This window comes from Mercenaria mercenaria, chromosome 4, assembly GCF_021730395.1.
Source record: "Mercenaria mercenaria strain notata chromosome 4, MADL_Memer_1, whole genome shotgun sequence".
Taxonomy (NCBI): domain Eukaryota; kingdom Metazoa; phylum Mollusca; class Bivalvia; order Venerida; family Veneridae; genus Mercenaria; species Mercenaria mercenaria.
The window spans coordinates 64,359,030-64,381,462 of NC_069364.1; the positions used below are offsets into that span (position 1 = coordinate 64,359,030).

A 22,433-nucleotide genomic window follows, 5' to 3' on the forward strand; every position below is an offset into this window, starting at 1 on the left:
TTTGTGGTACCTTGTGGACCTTTTTGATCTACAATTGTTGATTTGCATTTCATTAACTTAATTGGATATTCAATATTTCTTTTTCAGTTTCGTTCAAAGACGGATGTTTAGAAGATTTTCGGAAAATAGATCTACGACTTAAAGGTAAAATTAAGAAGGTACACTTATCCGATCATGAAATTGTTGGATTTTTTAACTGGTATTTAACCTATAATCATGATGACAATATATCATGGTTTTCAAACTGAATGGACATTGAGGAAGTGTGAGACAATCGACAAGATTTTAACAAAGCAGTGCTCATTAGTGTGTGTTTCCGGTTTCCTATATAGTCATCAAATTATCTCAAATTTTATTGAATCACATATAGGTGATTTTTGAACAGCTAAGAACGCACTATATAATACGGATACATAAATAAGTTATCCTCATTAAAGTGTTTAAAGTGAACAAAATGGCCATAATGCATTTGGTAACATTTTTTTATTAAACGATTAAACAGAAGATGTGAATTTTTATCTGATTTAAGGGAATTAATGTCAGAAATACAATATTTCTTCGAGTAATCGACCTGAAAGATAGTGATTTTTCGCGTTTTTCTTTCTGCTGAAATGATACTTTCAATAACCGTTCTTTGAACACGAAATGAAAAATTAAGTATATTTTCAACGCATCTAGACACCTAAGGAACGGGTTCATCAACTCAGATATATTAAATAAACATCAGTAAAATAGTTCATACTTTTGAAAATTCGCTCATTTGTAAACATAATAGTCTTAATCAATAAAAAACGGGTGGCGAGTAGACGCTGGCTTACACAGTTACGTGTATTCTAATGTTAGGTTTGTATATATGCCTTATTTAAATTTGTTAAATCAAAATAAAAGTAAACTAACATTAGTAAACATGAAAAAAACAACATAAAGGCCTCGTGTTGTATTACAATATAAATGTGTACAAGTACAGGCGAATATTTTTAGAAAGTGGGGAAACCTAAGTGTATCTATTTTTAGACTTAACATAATTGAGGAAATGCCATGTTTACATTTAATGACAACGTCATGTGATTTTGGGTATTTTACTCTTTAAATAGAGCTGATGATAGTTCCGTTCTGAAAGAGGTATGTGTGTATGTATAATTCTTGTTTCGTTTTACAGACGTGGGATTTGATAAACTTGTCAGTCCTTTATTTCAAAGGTAGATCTCATCGATAGAAACAATAAATAAGCTAAATGAAATAACACAATGAACATAATTGAGCCGTGCCATGAGAAAACCAACATAGTGGGATTGCGACCATTATGGGTCCAGATCCGCGCAGTCTGGCCAGGATCCATGCTGTTCGCTTTCAAAGTCTATTGCAATTAGAGAAACCTTTAGCGAACAGCATGGATCCTGACCAGACTGCGCGGATGCGCAGGCTGGTCTGGATCCATCCTGGTCGCAAACCCACTATGTTGGTTTTGTCATGGCACGGCTCAATTATTATTTTTAGTATAATCAGATATTCATGAACTGATTTTTAAAAATTTTTTTTGGGGGAAAATATAGCAACCCACGAAATCATAACAGTATGTTTTTTTTATTTGACAGGTCCTATATTTTCATTTCTGATTTTGCCACGGCTGAATGAAAAAAGGTAATTTTAGATTATTGCACTTTTATTGCATGATATGGACACTTTATGTAGATGTAAGGGTCGCGAGCTCGATACCAAGGCAAGGTGTTTGTTCTCCGTGATGATTTGATAAAAGACTGTGTCTGACATCATTTGTCCTCCACCTCTGATTCATGTGGAGAAGTTGGCAGTTACTTGCGGAGAACAGGTTTGTACTGGTACAGAATCCAGGAACACTGGTTAGGTTAACTGTCCGTCGTTACATAACTGAAATACTGTTGAAAAAACGGCATCAAACCATTGGACAAACAAGTTTTCGTAAAATACAAGAATCGAAGTAATTGTTATTTAAAGTGGTTAAGCTAATGCAAATGCATCTCTGAATATTCCTACTCAGGCTTCATGCTTCGTTACAAATCAGTTTGGGATTTTGAGACATGTGTAGTTACAAAGCTTTAAGAATAAAACAAAGTCTGTCACATGGTAATATTTTTTCATAAAATATAGGACTTATATGCATCGATACTATAATTCATGAAACAGTAACTGTACAACGTATTATTGATTTGATGATGTGTTGCTTTAAGCTTAAATAATGTTGCCACAGTTGATTTGATTTTGTTTTTAAACTTACTAATTCTATACTTTAATGATTTGCTGATCATTATGTATGAACCGAAAGAGTTAACCGTTTTCTGAAATACTTCTGAAATTTTGATAGTCAGACACATGACATTTCTCTCTTTATGTGTTTCCCGCCCGAAAGGTCAACGGCAGCTACCTTGCCGTAGTTATCTTCAAAACTTCTTGCATAAAAACTACTTTTTTCACTGGATCCGCCGATGTATTAACGGGAGAAAAATCGTGTGCAAACAAGGCAATTCACGTGCTGTTATAATACCCGATTTTTATTTTTGAAATGCTTTCCCAGGGCCGTATATGTAATTCTGCGCAGATTGACATCTGGTATCTGCGTCTTTTTTCTTTCATAAAAACCTCTTCTTGAAGCATTAAAGATGCAATCTAAACCATAGAATGTTATACTGTATCAGTAACTAACGCCAAATGCGCTGCCCTCAACATTGTTCGTACTCGTTTCTTCCCTTGTTTACTCCCCTTTTAGAACTCTGCGTCAATTCAGATTTTGTAGACAACCGTGAATGTTAAAGAATCGCGTGTTTACCTGTGTGATTCTTTGTTTTTAGGTATCATATTTATGATTTTGGTAAGTATCAGTCAGTATGTTTTATCTAATTTCTCGAAGAATTTATATAAACAGCTTGTAAACTTGACACTACGTTCGTACTCATCCGTACTCCAACTGCGTGTCCGTACTCAGTATAACTCGAATGTAAAGTTATTATTCTTGAAATTGTGATCGAGTCCACCAAATTGTGAAATGATATGAACAATTATTGGTAATTTTATGTTTGTAATAATGAGAGATAAAAAAAATCGCTTAAAAACCTTCAGGATGTGCTTTTGATAGTGTTGTTTATTTCCGGGCCCTGGATACGGATATTTAAAACATGTTTACCGTTTCCAAGAGAACAACTGGAATGGTAAATAAAAAATGTACCGGAATCGTCAAGTCATCACATATGAAAACAATACATAAATCGTCGTGAAATATATTTTTATGCAAGAATAGCGACAATACACGTTTGTTTTGTGTATTAAGACGTTAATACACAAAAAAGCGTGTATTATCCCTACATTCGCTACAGTCAGAAAACAGTATGTGTACTGTTTCTACTGTTTGTAATCAGCCCTTGTCGAAAGAAAGTTTCGCCGTTGGAAGCATGCGTTAGAGGCACTCATACTTAGCCTCCTCTCGTTGGTAAATTGCTAGGTTTCTGCTAGCAGGGACCTATGGGTCTGTCTTGAGGTGTGGTTACAGGATCTCTAGCTTAATAGAAATTGAAAAGATTATATCAGATTAATTAAGTTGGTCACCGTATACCCTGTGAAAAGGAAAACAGTTCTTTTGTGGTTTTTTTTGCAATTCCATTTGTTCTTGATTGACAAATAATAGGAAATCTACATCACTTCTTTCATCTGATTATAAGAAATGTTAAAGGAAATTAGATCATCATTTATACAATGCAATATAATTCCCAGTATGTCTGAAATATTGGGAATACAGTTAAAGTGGCATTTTTGAAATTTCTGGGAGAAGCAATATTTCTTCAATTACTTAAAGCTACTTGTCCACAGTTTGGGTGACTTTTTCCAACATGTTTATTTCCAACAATTTTGGCATAGAAATACAAATGGTTACTTGATCTGATGACCATTAAATACATGTTTATTTATAATGTTGAAAATATTTTAAATGCCATCATTGTACGAGATTGAAAAAAAAAAGTTTGGCATAGAATTATGAGACTGAAAAATGATAAAGTGGGTGATAATAAAAGTTAGATATTGGTAAAATGCTCGAAGAATGTAAATTTCATAATTTATTTCGAAAGCTTCTACACAATAATTTTTATCATTTATAAGACTGTCTTGCAAAAATCTTATGTCAATAACTTTGTACCACTAGTCACTTTCAGATTTATTCATTTTATGTATTTTTGAGAGAAATTATTTTTCGCCTATAAATGCGTGGGCTAGTCCCTTTAAAACTAGACGTGTACCAAGTATAAGAATAAAAAAGAAATACTAGTTCTTACTCGGAACGTAAATAGAATCAAAACATGGTAAATTGTTTATGTTTGTTTTAGATGATTTTCCCAGTATTATTCCTACTTGAAACGTTTAAGATCGAGACGTTGAGAGTGTACCCAAGAGTACATTACTTCCAAAGAAGATTTAGTGACCTTTTGCCAAGACTGAAACGAGTGATTGGTAAGTCTTTTGAGATTTATAGTATGATACAAAAAAAGGTACGGAAGCTGACTGGGCTATTCCGTCGTTTTGTGATAAATTGCAATGTTCAGTCATTGTTTAAAGATTATATCGCCGAATAACAATTGAATTACATACAAGTGTAGATGTAATATGTACCTTTTACATTTGTTTAAGGGGGGAGTGTTAAAATCAATTACATTTACAGTTATTAACATGACTTATTGCTATTTAATCACATTATGATATCAGATATAATTTGAGATATTTAGTAAAATAATTTGTCCTTTAAGAGAAATTAAATATTACATGGATTTAAAAGAATGTTATAATGCCGGAATAACATGATATTACTTCAGCGCGAAACTATTCTATCTGTTCCATTAACTTATATACAGTTACAATACTTTCACTCTTCACTGACTAACATGTATTTTAATTGCAAATTGCACGAATAAAATATGCTTAGTAATTATTAGCGGTTGAGTTGACATAATTTTATTTGCATAGAGCCTGGTCAAGATGGAATGGTGAGTTTAAAAGGGGGGGGGGGTCCTTAGTTCGTTTGATTAAAACCACTATCCGTGTTTGTTTTTGTGTTAATATAATAATTTACAATCTTTCACCATCATCCAACGCTTAAAAATAAAATTACAAATTTGTGCTAACCTCCACATGAAATTTGAAACGATTTGTTTGCGTACTTGTAAAATAAACATAGCATTCTCTTAAATCTATCCAATATGTACACAAAAATGTCAGGTATTATGTCTCCCCGTCCTAGTACTTTGTGTTAAGTGCTTTTTGTCGTGCCCATTCAATGTATTTATATATAGTAGAATTCCACTTAAACCGATCAAAGAGGGAGGGGAGGGGCATGAGGGGTGTTTTCTGTACCTCTTATATACAGACAGGAATGCATGTCGTGCTTTCAAAGGAATTTGCTACAGATTTTATTATTTTAAAAGGAACCATGTCATATTTAATATATCCTATTTCAATCTCTTCCATATACATACTATTTAAAAATATGCACATTCTTTAATAATTTATAATATATTAGATACTATGTCACTATACACGTGGCATGCATACGACATACCTTATTACAGAATATATTACGTTACAACGTATAATAGCTTTTAATACTTACATAATCTTTTAACTCGTTATTGTCGGATCGAAGCTTTTTATTGAAAATCAGTACAACATGACATGTAACGAAGCAAATATACGTATACATTATATTTATAACATATTATATATCTCAAATATATTACAGGCGCATTCCCAAAAAGTTTCCATATTGAGAAAGCCATCCAAGAAATCGATGACTTAAACGACAAATTCACGAAGAAGTTGAACATAGTTGCCATAGGACACAGTGAACTTGAATTTGCAAATATTGTAGTTTCAACAAAGCCATTTGAAATAGAAAAGATTTCAGACCTTAAAGAACCACCAAGTATTCACTTGTTCTTGTGCTACACGAAAACAGACTCGTTGGATCAAACTGGATTGAAGGTAGGAGTGTCTTTAACCTTTAGCCTGGTGGCGACAAGTAATTCTGCCTTTGCGACCAGTGCAGATCAAGATCAGCCTGCACATCTTGACCTGCACTGTTCGTAATTCAGTCAGTAAATTTTCAATGAATACCCCTTTTAATAATAAATGGCACAGCCCAAATTTAACGATAGGCCAGTCCATTTTAGAAATTAATGAGAAAATGGCATGGTTCTAATGCAAAATTAATCAGCATGTATTGCCCCGACAGTTGAGCAACGAGCGCACTAGGTAACTGACAAACTGTTGAAGTCATACCACAGTTTCTAAATTCCCTTTTGCGGAGTTAAAAGAAAATGATAACAGTTCAATACTGTGTTAAATTAAAACTGTTCGCTCTGAGTTACAATTTACGACGATGAATTTTGGTTAGGTTTTGAATTACGCCCCTTTTAAGCTCACCATAACAATAGTCATCTAAGCTATTACGATAACACTGGCACTAGACCAGAATGAAAATACCACTTCACATGTTATACCTTACCCCACCCCTAGGTTTACTATAAGAACTATTATACTTGTTGTAGGGTGTAACATGTACAGAGGCATTTTCTTTCTGGTCTGGTGCTTGTATGAGAAACCCCAGGCGTTGGTGTCTTGTATAAACACCTCGTTAAGGATTCTCAGCAAGCCCATATCTCAATTATTATTCATCACAACTGGATGAAACTTCTTACATGTATTCCCCTTGATAATACTAATTGAATGACAACTGTTCTCTCCAGTTTCTTTTTTATGAAATCATGCAGCCATTTTTTTTTCAACAAAACTGTTTGCAATTGTCAGCAAAGTTAGTATCTCAGTAACTACACATCACAACTAAAAAACCCAAAAAAACTTGACTCACTTTTTTGCCATGTTAGTACCATAGATCTTGCTATCAGTTTGTTAAAAGTATGCCATTTTTTCTAGATAGCCATTTTTTAGCTCGCCTGTCACGAAGTTACAAGGTGAGCTATTGTGACCGTTTGATGTCCGTCGGGCGTTTTGCGTCGTGCGTAGTGCGTCGTGCGTCAACAATTTCTAAAACAATCTTCTTCTTGAAAACTACTGGGCAGAATTACACCAAACTTCACAGGAATGATCCTTGGATGGCCCCCTTTCAAAATTATTCAAAGAATTGAATTCCATGCAGAACTCTGGTTGCCATGGCAACAAAAAGGAAAAACTTTAAAAATCTTCTTGTCCAAAACCACAGGGCATAGGGCTTTGATATCTGGTGTGTAGCATCATCTAGTGGTCCCTTAGCAAAATTGTTCAAATTATCCCCCTAGGGTCAAATATGGCCCCGCCCCGGGGGTCACATGGTTTATAAAGACTTATATAGGGAAAACTTTGAAAATCTTCTTGTACAAAACCACATGGCCAAGGGCTTTGATATTTGGTATGTAGCATCATCTAGTGGTCCTCTACCAAGATTGTTCAAATTATTCTCCTAGGATCAAATATTGGGGTCACATGGTTGATATAGACTTATATAGGGAAAACTTTGAAAATCTTCTTGTACAAAACCACATGGCCTAGGGCTTTGATATTTGGTATGTAGCATCATCTAGTGATTCTCTACCATGATTGTTCAAATTATCCCCCAAGGGTCAAATGTGGCCCCGCACCGGGGGTCACAAGTTTTACAAAGACTTACATGGGAAAAAAAGTTTAAAAATCTTCTTGTCTGAAACCACAACACTTAGACCTTTGATATTTGGTTTGTAGCATTGTGTTATGGTCCTCAACCAAGAGTGTTCAAATTGTTTCCCTTGGGTGAAAAGAGGCCCTGTCCTGGGGTCCCAAGTTTTATATAGACTTATATAAAAAAAAAGCTTTAAAAATCTTCTTGTCTGAAACCATACGACCTAGGCTTTTGATATTTGGCATGATGCATTGTCTAGTAGTCCTCTACCAAAATTATTCAAATTATGCCCCTGGGGTTAAAAGAGATCCCGTCCTGGGGTCACTTAGTTATTATGTGAGGTTTATAGGAAAAATAACTCAAAAAATATCTGATCCTATTTCCAAGACTGTTTAATTATAATTACCTGATGACCCCAAGTAATATGATGTCATTTGACTGTGACCTTGACCTACTGACCTACTTTCTTGTTTTTTAAGGTACAACCTTGAAATTTTGATGACATACACAGTTTTGCACACAAATCGTAAAACTGAATTTCATTGACCATGAATGTGACCTACTGACTTTCTTAATAGTTTATCATCAGTTTGACATTTGAAACATGTAGCTCATATTACTCAGGTGAGCGATCCAGGGTCATCATGACCCTCTTGTATTCAAATTATATTTCAAGTATTTGATTATTTTGTTTCTTGAATATATTGTTTTATCCCCTGCTGTGAAGTGGAAGGGGTGATATAAAAATGTGTGTCCATCCCTCTGCCTACATCGCACCACCACCACGTCACAGCTCCTATCCACCCAAAAGCAGTTTTACTCTTATGTTTCTTGGTATTGTCTCTTAGCATCCCATAATCCGACCCTCGCCCACATCACAGTGTATAGACTCTCTGTACGCCCAAACGGAAGTCGCCAAAAACTAGGCGTTCACTTCCGTTTTTCAAATTTTTGTAAGCTGTCGGTAGTAAGTATTTTTATGTTTTTCTGTGGCTATATGAAATAAATATTCTTGTTGTATATATTTTTCAGTGTATGATAAATGTCTCTGCAACACACATTCGTTAAATAGACATTTACACATGAAATTAAAACGTATTTTTAATTGCGAAGGAAATTCATGTCAGAACCGCTTCTGAATGTTACATTATCAATCCATGCACATGAGTTTATACCTACAAATATGCATTTACAATCCTGAATAGTTGAAATGTTGTGTAATCCAACATGCATCTGAATTATGCACTGGCCGCCTAGTCGCAAAACTTTATATAAAACTGTTCCACTATTCGCCAGAACACTGCACGCCTATTTAATAAAGAAATGATGAAGTGTTTGGGCTTATAGGCTCCATACACTGTACTCATTGAATTAATAAATATAAGTTTTGTATTGTATTTTACTTGCGACAGTCAAGCAGTATCTATTGGTCTGTTTCACCAACGATGTCCTTGTCTTGGACAAGAAATAGAATCTGTATACGTGTTTCCGCTAACATACGAGAAAAATACATATTTATTCCACTCAGTTCGACAGGACACTTTGTATTTTTAGTTGCACTATTCGGAGAATAGGGGTGCTATTCTACTCGCCCCGGCTTCGGCGTTTGCTTTTTTGTTTAACGTTTTTCGGCAACCTTTGTTTCTGTCACATCTTTTTTACTTTTGCTTATATCTTACTGTAACTTCACATAAACATTGTGAAGCATACAAACAAAGCCTTTTTATGCAGGGACTGTGTCCATTATATCCAAGGTCAAGGTCACCCAAGGTGTTATACTTAGTGTTTGAAACTATTTTTTGAATTTAAGCTCCGCCTACAGACACACACGCTGTCTACATGATTACTTGGTAGAGTAAAAGTGCCCATTTAAAACATCTATCTTCCGAGGCGATGGTAACTTTATTTATCCCCCCGCCAAAGGCGAAGTGGATATTAGAAATGCTCTCCGTCCGTCCGTCCGTCCGCAACGATCTTTGTCCGGAGCATAACTCCAAAAGTACTGGAGGGATTTTCTTCAAACTACATACACTGATAGAACACATTGGGAGGAAGTGCAGTGTGCAAGAACAATAACTCTACCTTGCCTATTTTTTGAGTTATGTCCCTTTATCATATTTTCTTAAACAAATTTTCCAGAGCATAACTCCAAAAGTACTGGAGTGATTTTCTTCAAACTTCATACACTGATAGAACTCATTGGGAGGAAGTGCATTGTGCATGAACAATAACTCTTCCTTGCCTATTTTTTGAGTTATTCCCCTTTATCATATTTTCTTAAAACATTTTGTCCGGAGCATAACTCCAAAAGTACTGGAGGGATTTTCTTCAAACTTCATACACTGATAGAACACATTGGGAGGAAGTGCAGTGTGCAAGAATAATAACTCTATCTTGCCTATTTTTTGAGTTATTCCCCTTTATCATATTTTCTTAAAACATTTTGTCCGGAGCATAACCCTAAAAGTACTGCAGGGATTTTCTTCAAACTTCATACACTGATAGAACACATTGGGGGAAAGTGCAGTGTGCAAGAACAATAACTCTACCTTGCCTATTTTTTGAGTTATTCTCCTTTATCATATTTTCTTAAAACAATTTGTCCGGAGCATATATTCTTCATGCATGGAGGGATTTTGATATATCTTGGCACTAATGTTTACCACCACGAGGCGGAGTGTCATGCGCAAGAACCAGGTCCCTAGGGCTAAGGTCAAGGTCACACTTAGAGGTCAATGATACAAGAATGAAAACCTTGTCCGGAGCATTTCTTCTTCACGCATAGAGGGATTTTGATATAACTTGGCACAAATGTTCACCACCACGAGACGGAGTGTCATGCGCAAGATCAAGATCACTAGGTCTAAGGTCAAGGTCACACTTAGAGGCCAAAGGTCAGATACAAGAATGACTTTGTCCGAAGCATTTCTTCTTCATGCATGGAGGGATTTTGATGTAACTTGGCACAATTAATTATACACCATCATGAGACAAAGTGTCATGCGCAGTTCCCTTCTTTAGAATTACTTCCCTTTGTTGTTACTATAAATAGCTTTTATTGTAACTTTTTCATTACTAGTCGTAGGGAAAAATCGAGACCACTTTTCTGTAGTACAACATGCATGCTATATCCAATTTTGAGGTGTATTTTGACCAATTTCTACCTGATAAAGATTTTTGTGCGGACTTGCATTTTTTTTTTAAGATTAACTTTAAAACCCCTGATGCGGACCACAACTAAACGGTTCTTCAAAGCTTTCCCCAAAATTAATACTTTCAGACACTAACTTGCCAGGAACTTTAGCCTTCAATTATAATACGCCCGGCGGGGGGATTAGCCATGTGTAACATGACTCTTGTTCAAATTAGTTATACATGTAGAACAGCTGATGTAATCACTAGGAGCCCGGTCATTTTCAGTTTGTTCTGTAGCGATTACTGCAATAATTATGAATGAAAACGAGAAAGACCTGAATGTTAGCTTCGATCTGCTTGATTTTGAATGATATCAGCGGTAGTTTGGAGCCGGATATTAAAATAAACAGGAATTACCAGTTACCACGCTGACGGCAACTGTTTCTTCTGCGAATGATGATAAAGTCTCCGTCATAAAGTCCGAACAAGTCTCTGAGATGCCGGAAATGGATCAAACACTGAGTTGTGCCACGTAACGATTACATGAATGATGCGTTAGTGAGTAATGTGTAATTTTTTTTGTTGGGTTTAACGTCGCACCGACACAATTATAGGTCATATGGCGACTTGATTAATATGTAAAGAATCTAGTCAGTATTGCAAAAAATAATTTCAGACACTATGCAGGTTAGAGTTTATTAGTACGTATTTACCAAATTAAATTGGCCGCGCGGATGCGCCGCGCTAGACCAATTTAATTTAATAAATGCTCTTACTAATAAACACTAACCTATACGAAAAGTGGAATCGAAACTGCAGTAATAACATGGTCCATGACTGTTCTGATAATGAAAGATTATAACTATTATTTTTTAACTGTTGGTTATCATAAAACTAAGTCAAAACATTGAAATATAAGAATGAAAAGAAGTTTTGAATAGGCGTACAGTTTTTAGGCTGGCGATATTCGCCAGACTATTATAACCATGTATCGAGTTTCTGCATTCAACTGGTGCTGAGACTGACAAAAAAAAATAATTTCATGCGCAATTAAATAGTCCGCCACGTTTATCAGTTTTGCCATAGAGTTGTATAAAGATTGTTAAACTTACCTGTTTCAATAGATCTATTTGCTCAAACATGTTATAATAATGTTTTATTTTTCTAACGGTAAATACTTGAAAGATAACATTAGGAAATATTATATAATGATAGTAAATTAATTCGCCTCTATGAATGAAATGTCCGTATGAATGGAACTTTTTCGTAACTCAACGTTGACCGCTTTGTTATAGATTATGACCTCGGTCTGTAAGCAGCTAAAGTAACAAACGCTGGTTCCGTGATGAATTATACTGCGCATTATTCAACGACCTGACATAACGTGGAAAATAAGAAATATGAAATATCAATTAAAATGAACTTATAGTGATATGAGTTATGTCAGGTCTTATATTTAGGGCTTAAGTTTTAAGAATCAATTCTTTCAGATCATTTATTGTAGCTGCTAAGGGACGTAATCGCTGCGTGGAATTGCCACAGTAACGTGGGAAGAAACAATTTACCACATTATACCTGTTTTTTTCTTTTAGGCTACTTTTATACTAGTAAATTCGTTTTAAACCTTTTGACGAATACTGAAAGATATAATGTAAAAAGCGCTTTGTCACCAATTTGCTTTAAGGGTGGGGGTGTAGATGTAAGTGAGTTTAGTTTAACACGTTTTCAACTTTTTTCAGGTTATATTAAGATAGTGTAACCCGTATTGGTAATGTTTAACAATTGCACTAACTTGATACAGTCCTGAAGTTAACATATTTTCGCACTGTGATTCATCTTTAAACGACTTTTACCGTGTCGTTGTTGTTTGTTTGTTTGTTTTCTTTATTTGTTAATTTTTATATAAATTATGTCTTTTTTTTTTCCTCCAGCTGAAACAGAGACAAATTTCAAAGTGATAGCCATTGCGCAAAACGATCGCAGGGAATTCATTTAACCAAATATTTTTCTAAATGAAAATATTGCGTAACAGTTATAAAACACAAAATAAAATTGTCGATAACAATTTTTCTGGGGAACCTCGAGTAAAAGGATTTAATCGGACAGAAATTAAGCTACAACTCATTAAAAATTATGGTCTTGCTCTATGCAGTCATGAAGAACCACAGGGCAGAAGTAAAACCTACCAACCTTCATTTATTCAAAATTTTGTAAACTAGAGAATAAATGCAAAATCAAGAACTTTTACAAACGTTACTAAGTATTTTCAAAGATGTTTAAACATTCACCCTTCAGGTAAAATTAATTTGATACAGCAAGAAATGTCTAATCAAATAAAACATTTCCGCTTTTGTATGACAGATCAATGATAAGTCTTAAAAAACAAAACCGATTATGGCACGCCAATTGTCCAATAATAACGTGAACCCAGGTTTACGGTAAAAAAAACTAGAATTAACAATTACAGATAAACAAGGGTTTTCGAACGTCAATTGAACTTTGAATTTTTTCGGCCGTTATTTAAGAAATAAACTAGATCTTCAAGTGGTTTATCGTCTGATTTACCACGGTTCAGAGTTCAGATGTGTAGGAATTGAACGCCCTCGTGGTTAAATACTGAAGCATCTGAACGATGAACTGTGGTAAATTAGACGATAAATCACAAGAAGGTCTTGATTGTTTTCATTCTGACATGCTCATTGACATATTTTAAGAAATATTATGCTGGACTTTATTTACCCGAGGAGTTATGTATCGGACGTCATGTGGCAATTTGACGTCATCATCGACGTTATTATGCTCTCTTACCGGTTTGTGCGTCAACCGTTGTTTTTCGCAGAATATACAAAGGTTGATTTCCTTCTTTGTTTAACTGGAAATCAAACCGAGTCATGTTAGAATCTAAGTTCACGAGCGTGAACCTATGTTTACGGGAGTAAACCAGGGTTCACGAGTGTAAACCATATCTTACGAACGTGAACATATGTTAACGATCGAGAACTTAGGTTTACGACCGTAAACATAGGTTCACGCTGGTGAAAATAAGATAATGACCAAAATATCATAGTTTTGTTCGAGAAACAGGTTCATGGTCGTAAAAATAGGTTCACGTCCGTAAACAATGGTTCTCGGCAATCAAATTATTCAATATTAAATTCTTGTCGAAACACTAGGATTATCGAATACCAACATAAATTTTCGAGCGAACACACGGTATAACGTGCTTAAACTATAGTTTACTCTCTTAGACTCAGGTTGACGTCCGATAAACTAGGTTTCTTGATTGTTTTTGCAAGCATCTTTTCCGCACAGTTTTTATTCAGTGTTTTGTGGTAGCCAGCCTTTCTTTACTTTCAGTACTTTGATTCGACTAAGCGTTCTGTTCGGATTTTAAAACTTGCGATTAGTGGGCCAGTAATAAATCGAATAGTGTAATCGTCATACATGTTTCAGAAAAACACATTTTCCTGAAAACGTATTTGTTACCATAGATCCATGCTAGTATTTATCGATACGCAAGATATTTATTTACGAAGTAGCAAAGGTTTCAGTTCTTTGCAAAGGCTCAAGATACATGTATTTCAAAGAATTGATAGTTTCATTACAAAATCGAGCAAATACCAACACGTGATTTGACTTGAAAGTAAGTATATTTAAGAAATAATATATCTCATCCAGTGATTTGTCGTTGAATAAATCATTGTTTGGAGTTTAGATATCCTTGGTAACGTGTTAGAATCGAAATAATATATCTCATTTACTAGTAGTGATTTGCTCTTGAATAAATCATTGTTTGTCGTTCAGATGCGTATTATTTTATCACTCGGGTTGCGCCTTCGTATCTAAACTCCAAACAATGATTTATTCAACGACAAATCACTGGATGAGATATATTATTTCTTAAATAAACAATGACAGCAAAAATTTGTGTTTTGATTTTGAACGCCTAGTTTTTGGCGACTTCCGTTTGGGCGTACAGAGAGTCTATACACTGTGTACATTATTTACACTCTTACCTCAAACCCCACTCATCACCCCAGATCTTTTTACTTTCATGTTTTACCTTGTGTTTCTTATCATATCCCGCCGCCCGCCTCCACCCGACGTACACACACACATTTCCCCCAACCAACCACCAACCAAAACAAATTCTAGTTTCTTCTGTTTCTTAATATTGCCTTTAAGTTTCCCATGCACATTTTTACTTTGATATATTCTTCTTTTCAGTTTATTGAGATTGCCAATGTTGTTTCTTACTCACCCAACCCTTTCAAACTAAACAATACACTCTCAAGAATAGCCCCCTTTCAGAATATGCTCCTTAAATCTTCGTGAAGCTTTACTAAAGCTAGAAAGTAGTACTCGTGCTCTGGTGAATGATGGAGTACTTTACTATTTGGAGGTTCTTGCACTGGGAATTCTTTGTCATCGATACTACATCACACCTTTATATTTCTCTACGGATGATATCCAAAATTTGTGTAAATCTATTGAGTGCTTTAGTATTTTGCTCATTGCTTTTGCCACAGAAAAGTACTTTTAAACGAAACTGTATTAAAACTCCGTTTGGTCAAGCAACGATATCAGATACTAATTTTGCTCGGATGAGTACAAGAGTATGGTGCATGTTGGATATATTGACACTGGAATGTTGCCGAGTTGCTGTTTTGGCTATATCATATTCTCATATGGCTTTACTAATGTTAGCGATACTAATCAACAAGAGGCGGAGTATTACACTAACTGGTAATAGTGGCATTGGAAAGTCTTCTTTAACGAGACTGTATTCAGCTTTTATATATCTCAGCTGACGATTTTAGATATTACAGATAATTCTGCTGTAATAAGAACTTGAGTATTTTGTCGTTTGAGATTTCAGTATTGGATTGAATTGTTATTGAGACTTTATTAAATACTGGTCTTGTAAATGATGCAATATATATGACTCTGTTGGGATATTTAGGGTCCTCAATGACGGAGTAGTTAAAGATCGCTGACTTCAAATCACTTGTCCCTCACTGATAAGGGTTCAAGCCTTACTTGGGGCGTTGAATTCTTCATTGAGGGAACCATCAAACTGGCTTACGGAAGGTCGGCGGTTCTAAACAGGTGCCCGCTGAAATAATGCAAGGAGGGGCACATTGGGTCTCCCTCCACCATCAAAGCTTGAAAGTCGCCATATCACCTATAATTGTGTCGGTGCTACGTTAACCACAACAAAACAAACTGTTAAGATATTTACACTTGAAGGTACCTGATTTCGTTTCGACACAACATCACACCAGTCTATCAGATCCAAGTTCTGCTGGAATATTACAGCACTAGTTGACGGTATTTGCACAGCAAATCTATTGTTATTGAGATATAACTTTACAACGGTAGTATGTGCTGGCCAAGCTCTGGTGAATGTCTTTTTCCCCATGTAAGATATTGTTACTGGAACGACTCCGTTGTAGAAACTATATTAAACAACCGTTTGCTCTGTGGTAAGGATTGAAATATTTTAGTAGTTAATCACATAATTTGGAAAGTGTATAACTCTTCGACTGAACGGTTAAATGAGTGTGAGTATGAACTAAATTGGGTCATTAATGTGGGCTGTAGGCGAAACTTGGAGAGATGGAGGAATAGTTCAATCACAGTGTGCCCGGGGCATAAAACAACTACTTCTAATATGTTTATAAAGCATATAATCTGTCAGTAACTAAGTTTCAAATCCTTCTGTGGAAATGTAACAATTAATTCCCGATACCTTAAGATTTTCTTGCTGTAATATTTTACGCAATGAACTGAAAGTATGGGCGTTGAAGTATGTTACATATTTCAGATATCGTACTGGAAAGTCTTTGTAATCTAAACTGTTTCAACCCTTTATATGACTCCACAAACGATATCAGAAATAGTCCTTAAGGTTAAATAGTATACTTTTCGATATCTATTTTTAGAAAAACATAACATTAACATAGTGATACTTGCTTTACATGTAGTTTGATTTCTAAGAACCTGTGGTTATGCCATAGTCCCATAGTCTGTTACACTGATCTGTCCAGCAACACAGTAGTATAAACGTGTTGAAGAGTCTAGGTTATCCCATGCTGAAATAATTTTCATAGTTGGTGTCTTTCTCTGCCATTCGCTTTATACAGTTTTAAACTCCACTACACGAAGTAAAAATACTGCTTTTTACCATAAAAATAACTTGCGATTTACTTTCAGAACATCAGTTCAGTTATCGATAAATTCTACGACGACTTCGGAAATGGAAAACCACATTTGTTTGAATACATGTTTGTTGTAATTGACACCGTACGTAATCACACTGACGAGGAGCAAGATTTGTTTCGGACAGAAGTACATGAAGTAATACGTAGTAAGCTTCAGGACACTGATGATCAAACGTATCAAGACAGAATAATAATTGGTTCTCATGGAACTGTTCTTGGTAGAAAAATATCGGAATTGCTTGAAACAATGTTAGTTGATGGCTTCCATAAAGTTATGGCATTTCTAGATCGTTTTGTACGGAAAACAAAACAGTATAATTCGGAAATTGATATCATCCATACCGACCTTGTAGTTAGATCGATCCAGGCCTTTCTACGAGATGACATTGGTCTTGCTGACATGAGAAAAATAGCAGAAAGTGAAACTTTAAAAGAAACTGACGGAGTTAGCCTTGATGAAACATTTCTAAATCTGCTTTTAAATAAGCTTGCTCGACTTGTTAAATGTGCAATTGTCGAACCATGCGCTACGACGTTCAATATTCCATCTTGGGTTGTAAACCAACTTCTTGTTGAAATAGACTTTGAGCAAAGGCTAGTCGAATCTGTTTCGAAAAATACGAAACATCATTTGCGAAAACTAAACGATTTCTGTAAGAACTTTGAAGAAATCTTGAAGAGTTATAAACGTAAAGCCAACATGGGGAGAGGAAAGCACGGTGCAAGCCAGCAGGAATATTTCACCAGACTTGTTTCATACAAATTTGATTTCATTGTCTATCCTCTGCAGAATGATATGTCTAAAGTTATAAGTGATGCGGAAAAGACTATGGCTTCTGCCGGACATATTATTACTATAATGGGCAAAATGATGTTTGAAATAGAGGGATATTTGGAGCAAACGATAACAGAAAAATACGAACCAAAAACGCAAACTGCAGATGTGCCAAAAGATCTCCGTAATGCCATTTTAGAGTAAGTTCATGTTTTATTTCATTTGGACTTTGGGGACATCGATTACAGCAATTTTATTTAAAAGTCCATACTTTGCCACTAAGAACTCATGTTTTGAAATATTTCCTCCGTTCCACTCAATGACTGATTTGTATCGGTTTAGTCGCAAATTATAATTAAGTTACTTGCAACTTCATTAAATGATTGTTTACCTTATAACCATACCGTACCTTTTGTGGACGGTCATTTTACTTGCTTACATATATTATGTACGTGAATGTGCATCATCTTTGGTCCCGCTTGAATGACATTTGGAAATAAAGGTAAAACCGTTTACATGACCTTCTTTGTTTTTAGGATTTTTTGACAAAAGCATTCTGTTATGGATCTTTCTCAAGTTTATTCAAATAGTTCTCCTTGAATATAATTAGAGTTAATATATATCCCGATATGTGTATGTGTATGAATGTTGAACCAGTACGAATGTGTAGTACAAGTGTGATATCTATAAAAAGCAGCATCGAAACAACTATTGGGTTAGTGGACTTGTTGTGAAATATGCGCTCTGTCGTAAACGGGTTGTATTTTGTGGTGGTGATTTGTTCGTAAGAATTCTCACCGCCTATATATGTATGTATATATATAAACAGTTTTCAACAAAGTTTGTCACAAGCATCGTTTGATGGACCGTTCTCAAGCATGTTCAAATGGTTCCGCTTGACTGTACTAATGGTTAGGGCTGTCAAAGCTGTAAAAAGTAAAGAAAACACCTTTGCACGGCTTCTCATTAATCACTTGATGAATATTTACAAAACTTGGTCGGAAGCAGCGTTATACATAATTTTTCTCAGTAATTTGTTCAGTTGGTTCTGTTTAACTATATTACAGGGACGGCATACGTAAATATAGCAGAAGACCTTAAAATGACTTCTTATGGATCGATGTTTCACAAAATTGGTTAGCAACTTTTATAAAGTCATCATAACCCCTTCCTCTTTTTCAGGTTGAAAGACGTTTATAGCACAGGTACAGTGTACGATGTCTTCGAAATTCATGTACGAGAACAAACCACAGCACTAAAAGAAGACCTGTCAACACTAATGCACAAACACGGATACACTCAACCATACCAAGTAAAAATTGTTAAAAAAGAACCAGTCAAAATGATGGCAGAACGGGAAGATTATCAAAAACCTGTATCCAGGTAATAAAACCAAGTATTAGGAAGTACTGTATGTTGTTTTGCGGAATGGAAACTGAAGTAACTGAACGTTATTTCACGTGTTTACGTTTTTGGAATATCAAAACAAATAAGAAATTGAAGTTTAAATTCGGGATCGCGCTCTGATTAGGAAAAAAAACGTACAAGGGAATTTATAATCTGCTCAGGAACAAGGGACATGCCGTTCATTGATACTCCAGCTATTGCTGTAAACGATGATTTTGAAAGGCAGTGTATCCTTCGAATGAAACATGAAAGTCGGTTGAATAGAAAATCTGTAAACATTTCGATAGAAAAGATCAAAACAGTTAGTTTAAAAGATTTGTTTACAAGCACGGAGAAAAGTTTGGGCTCACAAAAGGTATCATCTGCTCAAGTGACTTCTCTTTGTCGGGTACTGGAAGTAGAATCTCTACCTTGCAGTGATAGCTACCTGGCTTTAGCAGTTGCTTTAGCGGGAAAAGTGACAGCGGGGTGATCAGTTACACATTTACCGTTGATACCGACGATATTAAAGTAGTATCTACTATCTTCTATCTAATATTTACTAACTGGGACAGACACAAATTTTTTTTTATGGAGGAAAGTACTGCAAAAGCTAAAAGACAAATCAGACGTGTCATTGAATATACCATAAATTCTACATTTTGTTTTACAAGCTCCAAATTAAACGTTATTATTGTGAAAACTGATATTATATGTTTGCTAGCGTCTGTGTAAATCGGACTAATTTCATTTATTTTCCAAGCAATGTCTAAGTTTATCTGTATGTCTGACATGAACAAGTGTATGTATTGTTTTGTATGAATAGCGACTTTTGACTTTGAATATTAAATAATGGAAATCGAAACAATGTTAAATATTGTTTGAGAAGATGAGATTTAAAATTAATGCGGGTACAGCTGCGCACTATATGTTTTAGTTTTATGGCACTTGAGATCTTCAAATTCAGAACACAGCAACTTTCATACGGCATAGCCATACACGTTCTGAACGTTTAGGGATGGCAAACCACTCAATAAAGTCTTTGGACAACTTTCAGCTTTTCTACACGCTTGCGCATGAATACTTGTTCAACCTCTAGTAATAGTTTACAATTTTTGTCATTCAATTTGCTGTTTATTTATTTAGTTTTATGTAATACGTATACTAAATTTATACTTTAACCTGAACAAAATATAAGCTCGTTTATACTTTGCATTGGTTTTGATATTATTTTGCCATAACAGGTCATTTCATTGGCACGATTGCAAGTACATCTGTGCATATTTTGAAATTTTGCCATTAAATTAACCTTTAGCCTGACCGCAAGACAGTTTGCCTTTCAGGCTGTTCGTGGTCTACACTGTTCGCTATTCAGTCAGAATTTTCTCAGTAAACACCCCTTTGAATAGTAAGTGGTACTGTCCAAACTGAATGATGGATTGGTCAATTTTAGTAATTTAGCAGGGTGAAGATTTAAAGGACTTGACAAATAAATAGACGGCAGTACCACAACTACGAATAACTCGAAGAACAGTAATCATTAGTACACGTTTATTTCTTATGTCATGTAATAAAACACTCGATAGCTTATTGGTCAACTTCTGATTTCTAACTTGTGTACACATGGGTAGATACTGAAACATGCTTACGCAAGCATTCAATATAGCAAGGTGATGTGTCACGTGTGTTCAAAGATACAGGTCGATGATTTTATATATGGTGGCATATTTCTGCCACAAGATATCAAGGTATCTATCACGATAATATTGCAAACTTTCCAAGAAAAATGTGCCTTTTACTTCAAAACATAATGTTTACTAGATATTTTATTTGTTTTCTGATTTGTGAAAATGTTTAAGCGCAAGATTTCACGTTTAACTTAGTGCTTGAAACTGCCACGAGATACTTGGTAGCTTACTCGATAAGGTTCACTTAAGCCTTATATGGCTTACACAGTTAAGAAAATTCTCAAATTAGTAATCAATGAAAATAAAATAAACTGTTTGCTACCAGAACGTTTATCTTCTATAGTGAATTAAGCTTTTTTGAAACAAATTTATTATTTTGTTCAAAAGATGTCACTGAAAATTGCTGGAACCACAGACTTTTGAGAAAATGGGCAGTTTTTGCCAAATTTAGGCCACATAGGAATGCACAGTCGTGGACTATGGTGGCATATTTCTGCCACGAGATATCTTGGTAGCTATCTCGATAATTTGTAAACTTTCCAGGAAATGTGTGCATTTTTTTCTGAAAGCATTTCAGTAATAGATAATATCTTTTAGATATTTTTATTTATTTCCTGAAAACGTTTAAGGACAAAATTTCGCGTTTATGCTTGGAACTGCCACGAGATACCTGGTAATTATCACGATAATATTTTATGTTTTCCAGCAAAGTTGTGCATTTTTTTGAAAATATTTTTCTCGATATGCTTTTTATTTCCAGGAAACTTTTGGTGGCATATTTCTGCCATGAGATAGTTAGGCAGCTATCGCGATACTTAAAACTGCATCTTGATAAAACGCAGTTTTCTGAAAAGATTATCTCAACAGTCGAAAGTTTTCTGGAAATGTTATTACGATAATTTACATTTTTTTTATTTCCAGGAAACTTAAGGCTATTGATATAAAGTTTTCAGAAAAGTTCGAAATATCAAGATAATTGCTGAAATTATCGAGATAGCCATCTTGCTTATAAATGGCAACTGTGGGCACTTACACTAAAACTGTTGAGATACTTATGTGAATTATCGCAATAATATTTCCAGGAAACTTTCGACTATTGAGATAATTTTTTTAGAAAACTTCCGTTAATCAAGATAACTTTTTAGCTCATCTGTTTTTTTTAAATGATGAGTTATTGTCATTGCAAAATAGGACTTTCATCTTTTAATCCTTCAATAGTAACTCTTGCTTTGATTTCTGGTTATGTTATAGTACGTCTTATACCTGTAATATATTTTTAATCAAAGCAATTAAAGGCTGCTAAATGTAAATGAGCGAATTCAGCATTGTTCACGAAATACCTGTATTTTACGGCACTGTAATGATCCGCGTTTTTTTTAATTTGAAGCTTGTTTTATTAATTATATCAATTTATTCTATACCTGTTTTATCTATCCAATCGCGAACGTTCATTTGCAACACGTGACCGTACAATATATTACGGTATTTGGATGCACGTGCGTACAAAAATCCTGTATTTTCTGTATTTGGACGCACGCGCGTACAAAAATTCCTGTATT

At 34.9% G+C, this 22,433-nt stretch overlaps 1 protein-coding gene across 2 annotated transcripts; it reads left to right on the plus strand.

Moving 5' to 3' along the window:
• The first annotated feature begins 437 nt into the window (after nucleotides 1–437).
• LOC123551965 (uncharacterized) lies at nucleotides 438–20,399 on the plus strand. 2 transcript variants are annotated; one of them, XM_053541517.1, is made up of 6 exons: nucleotides 438–1,122; nucleotides 1,596–1,641; nucleotides 4,350–4,473; nucleotides 5,756–5,997; nucleotides 17,816–18,000; nucleotides 18,983–20,399. In XM_053541517.1, the coding sequence occupies exons 3-6, from the start codon at nucleotides 4,350–4,352 to the stop codon at nucleotides 19,185–19,187; spliced, it is 756 nt and encodes a 251-aa protein (XP_053397492.1). In that variant the 5' UTR covers nucleotides 438–1,122; nucleotides 1,596–1,641; the 3' UTR covers nucleotides 19,188–20,399. The 2 variants fall into 2 exon arrangements, with proteins under 2 accessions (XP_053397492.1, XP_053397491.1); XM_053541516.1 differs by having other exon boundaries at nucleotides 456–1,122; nucleotides 17,018–18,000.
• Nucleotides 20,400–22,433: the final 2,034 nt, after the last annotated feature.

Bases quoted from the DNA above. Each gene is read 5' to 3' on its own strand.
- LOC123551965 (XM_053541516.1), top strand. From the start codon at position 4,350: ATGATTTTCCCAGTATTATTCCTACTTGAAACGTTTAAGATCGAGACG. The intron at 5,998-17,017 runs GTAGGAGTGTCT...ATTTACTTTCAG, and splicing joins TGGATCAAACTGGATTGAAG to AACATCAGTTCAGTTATCGA. The intron at 18,001-18,982 runs GTAAGTTCATGT...CCTCTTTTTCAG, and splicing joins CTCCGTAATGCCATTTTAGA to GTTGAAAGACGTTTATAGCA.